At 54.9% G+C, this 10,930-nt stretch overlaps 1 protein-coding gene across 1 annotated transcript in view; it reads left to right on the top strand.

Moving 5' to 3' along the window:
• Window positions 1–2,421: 2,421 nt before the first annotated feature.
• Window positions 2,422–10,930, top strand: part of CLPB (ClpB family mitochondrial disaggregase) — a 74,280-nt gene continuing 65,771 nt past the window's right edge. Inside the window, exons 1-2 of the mRNA XM_064726004.1 lie at window positions 2,422–3,174; window positions 4,026–4,077. Coding sequence (XP_064582074.1) covers window positions 2,499–3,174; window positions 4,026–4,077 — 728 coding nt within the window. The 5' untranslated portion in view covers window positions 2,422–2,498. The remainder of the gene's footprint in view (window positions 3,175–4,025; window positions 4,078–10,930) is intronic.

Below are 10,930 nucleotides of genomic sequence, written 5' to 3'. Positions count from 1 at the left end.
CAGCGAGCTTTTCCAACCCAAACGATTCCATGACTGCAGTCGGGGTAGGAGGGGACACGAGTGCAGGACAGAGACCCCTCTGTGGGCTGTGTGTCACCCTGATGTGGCACTGCCAGCTGTGAGCCCGTGCCCTGTGCCTATGCATTATCCATCCTTTGTGCCAGTGCAGGGCCTTGCCTGGCATCCCTACGGTGCCGAGGCCAGGAGCAGGTGGGCATGCTGCCATTGGCAGTGATGACTGGGATGTGTTATTTTTGGAAAAGCTCAGGCTCTGGCTCCCATCCAGCTCTGAAAATGCTGCCGACTCAGGATTTCTTTCTTTCCATTTGGGAGCACCGAGGAACGCTCTTCCAGCTCTCGTGAATAACTGTGTGCATGATGACAGAGCAGTGTGGCATGTGCGTAGACTGGCAAAGCAAAGCCAGGAATGTGGGACCGAGCTCCTCATCCAGGATGAGGCTCTTCCCAGAGATGCCATAGCCAGAGGGATAGGAGAGCACAGGGATGTCACCATGCTCAGCACCTGTGAGGAGACAGGAACCTGGCACCACAGGGCTCACTGTGCCACAGCACTGCTCCCAGCATCCTCACCTGGGAAAAGGAGCCAAGGGAATCCCTGGCATCCTGTCCCACTGGAAGTGGACATCCACAATGGATGGCCAGGGACAGGGTGCTGTGGCTGGTGCAGGGGGACCCCCTCCCCTCATCCTTCTCTCTTTGCCCTTTCTGCCAGCTCTGCTGTGAAAGCCTGGCCTTTTCCCGTATCCAGGGAAGCAGAAAGGTGAAAGCCATCACGCTATAGCCCTTCCCAGCCCCAGCACTCCTGCCACTGGAACCAGGAGCACCCACATTCCCAGCAAGTGCAGCCATGTGGCACCACATGCCATTCCTAGTCTGGAACATAGATGGCATGGAAGCCATGGCATAGGGAGGACAGGCTGGGGGAATGGGGGAGCTGGACTGGGGAAACTGTGCTGGGGAACTGGGCTGTTGCAGCAGGGAGAAGTGGGGGAGCTGGGCTGGAGAAGCAGTTGAGCTGAGCTGGAGAGCATGGTGGGAGGAGCTGGAGAGACTGGGCTGGGTACCCGGGGGAACTGGGCTATCAGAGCTGGAAGAACTGGACTGAGCAACTGAGCAAGGGCAGCAAACACTCAGTCTGGGGAAGCTGGGCTGGGGAACGGCGAGCAGTGAGCTGATCTGGCTGGAAGAACTAGCCTGGGGACCTACCAGCACTGGGCTAATGGAGTTGGGAAACTGGGAGCATTGATGGAGCTGCTCTGGGGAAGTGGGAGCACTGAGCTGCTGGAGCTAGGGGAAGTGGACTGGGGAACTGGGAGCACTGGGCTTTCTGTAACAACTCCCAGTCCTGCTGGCCCCAGTCTGGGTGCAGAAATGCCCATTTCTGACACCTTCCTTTCCCACACTCCTGGTTTTTTTCCCAGATCCCTGTGTCCCAATCCTTATTCCTGCTCCACCATCCCACATCTGCAAGGAGCAGATGCAGAAATCAGTATTCGGAGTGTGCAGAGCTAAATGCAGGAATCAGTAATTCAGGCAAAAAAAACCAAGTCTTCTAAAAAATATTTTTTTATCAAATCCCTAAGATGCATCTTCTTACCAGCTCTGTTTAATCCAGGAGTTTGTCAGACCCCGTAGAAGCGCTGGAGTGATGGTGGGACGGCCAAGTGAGCAAACAGCTGCTGGAATAATGGGAAATGGAGGGAATTGGGGTGAAACAGGAGGAAATGGGTAGAATGGGAATTGCTGGTGGCAAATCCTGGGCGGGAAGGCACTCACACACAGATGTGCCCACACAGGAGTCCCCCAGAGGCATCTGCGCTGAGCCCAGCCCGCAGCAGATGCCCAGGATTCATTCATAGCACCACATGAAGCCCTGCCTGGGGGTACAAGCGCTGCACACGCGTGTGCCCAGCTGCCCGGGGGATGCGTACACAGGAGAGCACGCGTGCCTGCAGGTGTGCGCAGGTGTGGCACTGCATTTGTGCATGCAGAAACGCCCCTGTGCGTGCGCGCCAGTGCACGCATGTTTGTGTGCCCCCCGTGTGTAAATAAACACGTGTGCACGAGTGTCCATGTGAGTGCCCATGCGTGAGTTTGGTGTCTGTCCGTCCGTCCGTGCCCGCCCACGCGCGCGCGACCCCACTGCGTCACACACGCGCGCGCCCGAGCGCCCTGCCCCGACCCGCACTGCGCCCCCTGCCGGAGCCCGCCCGCCACTACTCCCCTGCATGTCCCGCAGCAGACGCCAGCTTCCCGGCATGCCCCGGGAAGGACGTGCCGCGACGCCTCCTGGGGGTTGTAGTCCGACGCGGCGGATAAGCGCGCTGCAGGGCGGGGTGGGGACTACATCTCCCGGCACGCCTTGCGCCGCCCTCTTCATCAAGCTCCGCCGGCCGGCAAGCCGCCATCTTGTCCACCGGCCTCAGCGACGGGGGGGGGTAAGGTGCGAGCGGCGCAGCGGGAGGAGCGAGGGAGCTATGCTGGCGTCTCTGGCGTTGTGGCCGCTGCCGCAGGGGCTGGCGCGGCTCCTCCGAGCGCGGCCATGGTGGTCGCCGTCACGTGCGACCTACGAGACTGCGGCGGCGGCCGGGGCTGAGGGGGCCAGGGCCGCCCGGCTGCGGCTGCTCCCGGTATTGACCGCCAGGGGGCGCCGTGGGCTCGCTCCGACGTCAGGCGCGAGGCTGTCATGGCGGGCCGCTGCCTGCAGGGGGCGACAGGGGAGCCTGGGGGGCGAAGCCCCGGTAGCAGGGCCTGTGCCCGGGGGCTCTCCGGTGGCTGCTCCGCCAGGCCCCACTTTGCCAATGGGGCCGGTGCCCGGGGGCTCTCCCTTAGGTAATGGGCCAGGCCTAAAGGGGAACACCGCAGCGGAGAGGCCACGGCTGCCTGTTCCAGGCCTGGCCGCACTGCAGACACCCCGGCCACCTGCCACCCGCCCGGCCAGCAATGGCTGCCTTGTGCCAGCAACATCGTCCAGCCGCATGGCATCCCTCCGAGAGCCGACGCCATGGCCCTCGGGTGCAGAGCAGCGCTGCTGTCATGCGGGAGACCCCGGCGGGCGTCACAGTGGAGCTGGGAGCTGCTCCCCGGGAGCAGGGCTGCCTGCCCTCATCGCTGCGCTGGCTTACTGCTACCTGCGGGACCGCCTGTCCAAGGGTGACTATCGCTGCTGGGGCCCGCCCCAGGGCGGGAGGAGTGGGATACAGCACAGAGAGTCCCTTTGGAGAGTCTCCTGCCCTTTGGGAGGGGATGTGGGGTCCCTCCTTGGGGATGGAACCTGCCTGCTGGCAGTAACCTGGGAAGGGTTATCCTTAGTGCTTTAGTGCATAAAGGTGCTCCAAGAGAGCTAGGGAGAGATTTTAGACATGGGTCTGGAGAGACAGGATAAGGGGGAATGGTTTCCCACTGACTGGCTTCTTCTAACCCTGAGGGCAGACTTAGATGGAATATTGGGAAGAAATTCTTGCCTGTGAGGTTTGGTGAGGCCTTGGCACAGGCTGCCCAGAGAAGCTGTGGCTGCCCTATCCCTTGGAAGTGTTCATGGACAAGGCTGGGAGCAGCGTGGTCTGGTGGAAAGAGTCCCTTCTCATGGCAGAGGTGGAATGAGATAAGCTTTTAGGTCCCTCCCAACCCAACCCATCCTTATCGCATCTCCCAGAGCTGGGTGCTGCTCTTCCCTTCTCTAGCCAGGGGGTGTCATTCTGACTCTGTGTAGGAACACTTCTGTGGTGTCTGGGAACCTCTAGCTGAGGCTGACACCGTGGGGTGACAGTGCCCACTGCCCTGGGGTGCCTGCTGCTGTTCTCAGGGTGTGTGGTGGGGGCTTGCAGTCAGTCACCAAGGCAGCGAGGAGTTTTTAGATACCCTGCTCACAGGAATGGGCTCTTGCTCACTGAGGTGCTCAATGAGAGCTCTGAGCAGCAGCAGCAGCCCCTGCACATTCCAGGTTGGGGTGTCCATGTGTGTTCTCCATGCTAACTCCCTCCTCCCTTCTGTCTGCATTTCAGAGGATGCTCTTCTGGAAGCTGCAAGGATTAACAACGTTTCAGAAGTCAAGAGGTGAGCAGGGTTCTGAGACATGAGAGCAGTGTCCCAAGGGCTGGGAGGGCAGAAAAACCCTGTCAGCACATGGGGGAGGAAGGGGCTGGCTGCTCCCAGCACCCATGGGATGCTCCCCTCACCCTCTCAGATCCAGATGGGGAGAGATGGGGAGCACCCTTACCTGTTGGGTAGGAGGTGGGTTGCAGATCCCTGTGCTGAGAAAGGACACTGTGAGGCCATACTGTGCAGATGTGGGTGTACACACTGCAGAAGCTCATCTCTTGGGGTCTGCCTCTGAACAAACTGCCCTTGTGGGTTCCTCAGCCTGAGCCAGCAGTTCTCCAGGGGCCTTTTGTCCCACAGGGAGCAGAGGAGAGAGCTCCACCCAGCCAAGGAAGTCAAGGAAGTGAGTGGTTGGGTGACCAAAGACATAGCTGTTAGGGAGGGGAGCATCTTCAGAGCTCCTGTCCCATGGCAGCAGGCTTTTTGTCCCAGTTGGGTGTGCCTGCCTCACTGGGGCGGTGCCATGGCACCTTTCAGTGCATCTGGCAGCATTACATTCCCTGAGGGGGTAGCAAAGGGCCAGTTTGTCACAGGCTCAGCATGTGAGCTGTGTGAGTTCCTCTCCTGTGTAGTCCCCAGGAGGCACGTTCTTTCTGCAGCCAAACCTCCAGGGAGGGACTCAGAGGTTCTCAGGATGGTTTGTGAGCAGCAGGGCCATGCCACTGACATGCTCCAGTGATGGCTCCACCCAGTGCTGGGGACAAGCTCTGGCATTGTGGGAGGAAAACAAGTCTGCCCTAAAGTGGGAAGAGAAGTGTGAGAACCTTGGAGCTGCTTCTTGAGCAGATCCTGGCACTCCTACCTGGTCTGTCTCATAATGCCAGAGGTCTCCCAAGTGCTGCCCTCAGCCAGGATAGAATTCAGACCTTTTGGCAGTCTGGCAGCTTGTGTAGGATGGAGACATTACACAGGAGCCATTGCTGCTCTCCTGTGTACGCCACACGTGTGTTCCTGTCTGTGGCTGAGATCTCCCACCCAGCACAGGCACCTGGGGAGGTAGGAGCTGCCATCCCTGTGTAGAAGCAGAGGATGGGTGCAGAAGAGGACAGGAAGAGGAGAGCCCTCTTGGCCTGCAGCCAGGGGATGTTCCATCCAGTTTCCAGGATCTTGGATGAAGCACCTGGCTCTCTTGCACCCCAGGGCTGAGATCTGGCCTAGATCAAGGGCCAAAGAGGATATTGGTGTGCAGCTAATTGGCACATGTGTTCTGCAGCTTGTAATTGCAGGAAGCTGCTGTTCAGGGATGTCTGGGTGATTTGTGAGCCTGGTCAGGCAGATCAGCAAGAGGGATGCTCTGTGCTCCAGCTGCTCAGGGCAGGGCTGGTGGCTGTACACCATCCTGCTGGGCTGCACGTCTGCAGCTTCTCCCTTTGTTTCTGTGCTCTGTCACAGAATCACAGAATCACTGGGGTTGGAAAAGCCCTCTGAGATCATTGTGTCCAACCATTCCCCCAGCACTGCCAAGCCCACCACTAAACTGTGTCCCCAAGTGCCACATCTGCATGTCTGTTCAATCCCTCCAGGGATGAGGACTCCACCACTGCTCTGAGCAGCCTGTGCCATGGTTGATGACCTTTTCCATAAAGAAATTTTCCCAAACATCCAACCCAAACCTCCCACAGCACAACTTGAGGTTGTTTTTCCCTCCAATACAGTCATTTGTTACCTGTGAGAATATCCTGACCCCCACCTGGCTACACCCTCCTTCCACAGAGCTGTACAGAGTGAGAAGGTCCCTCTGAGCCTCCTTTTCTCCAGGCTGTCCTCCCAAATCCCTCAGCCACTCCTCATGAGCCCCTTTGGTCCAGAGCCTTGAGCAGCTTCACTGTCCTTCTCTGGACCCACTCCAGCACCTCAAAGTCCTTCTGCTCATGAGGAGCCTCGCACTGCACACAGGATTTGAAGTACCTTGCCCAGTGCAAGATCTGCCTTGGGCTTTCTGGCCACTGTAGCTGATGCAAGTTAGAGTACCATTTGCATTCTTGCCACACCTGGCTTATGTTCAGCCACTGTCAGCCAGCACCCCCAGGGCCTTTCCCGCTGTGCCCTTTTCAGCCACTCTGCTCTCAGCTTGTATCTCTGCACAGGGTTGTGGTGACCCAGGAGCAGGACCCAGCACTTGGCCTTATTGAACCTCATAGAGTGGCCTCAACCCATGGAGCCAGCCTGTCCAGATCCTCTGCAAAGGCTCTCATGGACCCTCCTTCCCATCCTGCTCCCTGTGGGGCTGGCAGCCCTCCCACTGTTTGAAGCTGTGCCTAACTCTGCTTTTTGCTTGTGTGAGAAACATGAATGGTAAAAATCATGACTTGCCCTGCTGCAGGCAGTTTCAGCCTCAAACATGATGAAGGGACTGGAGCATCCCTCTTACAAGGAAAGGCTGAGGGAGATGGGGCCGTTCAAGAAGAGACAACTTGAGAGGGGAACTCAGCTTTGTCTGTCAGTGTCTGCAGGGAGGTTGTCAGGGGATTGATCAGTTCTGCTTCATAGGGCCCAGCAATGGGGCAAGAGGCACCAGGAGAAACTGGTGCACAGGAAGTTCCATCTCAATATGAGAAAGAACTTTGTACAGTGAGTGTGGCAGAGCACTGGAACAGCCTGCCCAGAGAGCCTGTGGAATCTTCTTCCTCGGGGATATTCAAATCCCACTTGGACACAATCCTTTGCAGCCTGCTCTGGGTGAACCTGCTTAAGGAGAAGGTTGGACACAGTGATCTCCAAAAGGTGCTTCCCACCCCAACCACTGTCTGATTCCATGAATCTCTTTACAACAAACTTCCACAGCCCAAGATTGCCAGACCTGCTGCAGAGCTGACAGAGGAGGCACAGTCTTGCCTTCAATGCTCTCTCCACCTTCAGGGGGTAAAGTCCAGACTGAGCTTTGACAGGGTAGGAGTGTGACAATCCAGCTGGGCAGCCATCCATGGAACATTACCTGTCCTGCCACACTGCTGTCCCCTGCCTGCACTGTCCCCTGGGATGGTGTTTCTTATCCAGCTTCAAGCTTGTTTGAAGGGGGATGCTGATCTTTTCCAAGTGCCTTCAGCTGACAGCTGGTCATGGCCCTCTGCACATGAAAACACCAGCATACAGTTACTAGGAAATACAGTGTTAGTCTAAAGACTGTGTGAGAGAGGGTGGGAGGTACCAAGAAGATCATAGGATCCCACCTTGTTCTGGCTCTGGGGCCCTCATCATGAAAAGGCTGTGGAGCTGCTGGAGTGAGCCCAGAGGAGGCCATAGAGATGCTCCAAGGGCTGGAGCCCCTCTATTCTGGAGACAGGCTGGGAGAGCTGGGGCGTTTCAGGCGCCTGGGGGAGCTGGAAGCCCCTGCCAGTGCCTAAAGGGCTCCGTGACAGGTGAAGAGGGACTCCAAGGGCATGGAGTGACAGGGCAAGGGAGGATGGCTTCAAACTGATGGAGGGCAGAGTTAGATGGGATATTGGGAAGAAATTCTTCCCTGTGAGGATTGTGAGTCCCTGGCACAGGCTGGCCAGAGAAGCTGTGGCTGCCCCATCCCTGGAAGTGATCAGGGCCAGGTTGGATGGGTCTTGGAGCAACCAGGTCAAGTGGAAGGTGTCCCTTCCCATGGCAGAGGGGGTTAGAACTAGCTGAACTTTCAGGTTTCTCCCAACCCAAACCATTCTATGATTCTGTGTTTATTCCCAGCAGTGATTTTTATCTCTGAAAAGGAACAGGCCTTTCAGGCATAGCAAACAGACCTCACTGGAATACACATTTATATTGCTGTGGGAAGAATGCCTATCCACAGGCTGAATCCAGCCCCTTTGCTGTAGACTTGCCTCTACCATCTCTGGCTCCTCTGAGCTTCCAGCCAGGTTTTCTCATCTCTAACCACTTGTTGAATGCAGGGAACCAGGCTGAATTCTTCATTGAGCTGAAAGAACGTGCTAATTTCTGAGAGCATCCCCTTTGGAGCATGTGGCAAACCAGCTCTTCCCACCAAGCCCTTTATGCTGTTAGCCAGCACAAAATATAATACCTAATTGATGTAGATAGTTTAATTTCCCTCAGCCTCAGTTGTTCTGTGCATTTGGAGGGAAAGCAAGAGGCAAAGGCATAAAAAATGCCCACCTTACTCCCACTTGTGTTGATATTCAGTACTAATATTGATTCCTTGTGTTCCAGCTTTGTTTCTTAGTAAGCCACCCCAAGAGCACAGGCTTTCAGCAGTTTCCCCAGCAGATAAGCATGATGGAGCAGTGTTTTCCTCAGCCCTGTGCAGCTGTGACTCATGGAGACACAGGGCATGTGTCAGATGGCTGTTATCAGCCTCATTCCTAACAGCAGGCAGCCACTCAGATCTGTCTGGTAATGAGATCTGGAGCTGACCAGGTGCTCTCCTGCTCTCCCAGGGATCCACACAGATGTGGCAGTGGGGCAGGAAGCTCCACTTGCTTCAGCTCAGTCTGCTCTCTCCAAGCTGATTTTTTAGTTGGAGGAGATGCAGAAACAGCTAAGTCAGGCTTGATTGCCCCAAACAGTGATCTCTCAATTTTCAAGCAGCACCACTCATCTTGGCTCTGACTCATGGCAGTTCTGCCTCCTCCAGACTGTGCTTGTCTCTTCTCCCTTGTTTGTAAGCAGCACAGCTCATTGAGCAAAATTTCCCCCATCCCTGTCCCTGGAAGTGTTCAAGGCCAGGGTGGACAGGGCAGTGGGAGGTGTTCCTGCCCATGGGAGGGAGTGGAAACAAGATGAGCTTTCAGGTCTCTCCCAGCTGTAACCCTTTCAGTTCTCTCCAGTTTGGGGGCTGGACTAGGGGTACAGTCCCCCAGTATTTTGTTTGCTTCCTGGCTCAAGTGTTCGTTACAAGAATTCAGAGACTGGGTAAAAAATCCCTCTGCAGTGTGTCAGGCTTTGTTTACCTGGAACATCAGATCATTAAAAGACACTGTGTGGAGGAGGTGGGCCTTTATGGGAACCATGTTGTACCTGTTGGAGCATCTTCTCTCACAGAATAGTTGTGAGTGTCATGACTGAGGCTCGAGGGATGCCTGAATTGCCTGAATGCTTTGTAGGGTGAGCAGAAGAGTCATGTCATTGGCTCCTGGCCACTGGCCATCATGTACCTTATCTCAGTCCTGAACAGCTGTGACACATCTTCAGCAGGGATAGTGGCAGCAGGTTGGAAACAGGATTGGGATATGATTTATAATTATATTTATTTCTGTTGCTCCGTGCTTATATAAGATGTTGAGCCTGCATATGTCTGTGTGTATCTGAGTTACAGACACCTAGGTTTTTTAGGATAAAAATATGTTTATCATGTAAATGTCCCGTTTAGGCTTTTCTCCTAAATGACCAGATTTTCCAGGACTGTGTTTCAGTGAAAGTTTTGTTACTGATTATTGAGTTTGAACTGGCCTGTGGCTGCTGGAATTCAGAGCACATACAACAGCCCAGATTTCTTCATGTTGTCAATGAAGTATTGAGTGAGATGTATGTGTGCTGTGCTTTCCTGTTCTAGATAGCTGGAAGACTGCCCTTTTTGATCTGTTTCTTGGTGTATTTTGCCCTCCCAGGATTGTTTGAATTTGTACACTGAGTCACAGAGCAGTGTCTTGGCACTCTGTGCCAAACCAACAGGAGATCTCATTCTTCTGTCCAAAACAGCTTTGAAGCCCATAAATCCCAGATCCCTCTCTCTGGAAGCAGACACCAACACACCTGGATGCGTGGGAGCTTCTGTATGTCTGGAATACACCTGGGAACCATCACAGGGTTAATTCCAGTTAGTGGAGATGTTTATCAGCAGGGCTGAGTGCAGGAAAGCCTCCTGAGCAGCTCTGGGTTTGGAGGAGCAGCAGTCCACCAGCATGGATGGCCTGTACAACCAAGGGAGCAATTATTCCAGTTTCCTCACAGCCCAGGAGTTAAGGGACACCTTGGAAGATGTGATGTAGCAGGTGAAAAGCATGTTGCTTACACAGCACATAAATGTGAATGTTGGTGTAGGTGAGGGAGTCTGACACGTGAGTTCAGACCTGCACAGAGTAAGTCAAGCAGGTAACACATGCCACCTCCTGTAGCAATGGATTGTCAGAAATTAGTGTATTGTGCTCAAATTCCTCTGCAAAGAGTGGTGGCTCATTTCCCACTTACACTGCTGGCTCTGCCAGAGCAGGCTGAAGGCTGGTAGGGTATTTTTCTGGCACACAGCTCAGCTGTTGCATTGGGGTGACTGAATTGGGACTGTTCCATGTAAGGTTTCACATGCCCTTCCAAACCTGGTGATGCCAGCTGTCAAATCACAGAAGGATTTGGGTTGGAGGGGATTTTGAGCTCATCCAGTTCCAGTCCCCTGCCATGGACAGAGACATCTTCCACTAATCCAAGTTGCTCCAAGCCCTGTCCAACCTGGTTTTGAACACTTAGAGGCACAGGGCAGCTACAGCTACTCACATGTCTGTATTGGCCTTTTCATGCTTGGGTTGTACCTCTTTGACTTTTCCCACTCCATGTGCTTCACCCATGGTGGTTTTGCCCACCCTCTGTGCCCCCAGACCTGCTCTCCTCTTGGAGTTGGCTTCACCTCCTCAAACTTGGATTTATAAGAGCTTCTCTTTGATTTTGAGAATTTATTTCCAGGAGTTTCTCCTTGGCCCCTGGCCTGTTTGTGCTGTCAGGGCTAGGCTTACCAGGATTCCTCCAGGATCCCCTGTGTCCTGGGAGCAGCTTTCCTGCCTTGAGAGCCGCACAGAAATGCTGTTTCTCCCTCCCTTCCCCTTTCCTTCCCCACAATGTGCTGCTCCATATGTTTTCACAGAGCACCATGGTGTGTTTC

Source organism: Zonotrichia leucophrys, chromosome 1, assembly GCF_028769735.1.
Source record: "Zonotrichia leucophrys gambelii isolate GWCS_2022_RI chromosome 1, RI_Zleu_2.0, whole genome shotgun sequence".
In the NCBI taxonomy this organism is placed as follows: Eukaryota; Metazoa; Chordata; class Aves; order Passeriformes; family Passerellidae; genus Zonotrichia; species Zonotrichia leucophrys.
Note: the sequence above shows the minus strand (reverse complement) of the source record. Positions and strands in the feature narration are given on the sequence as shown.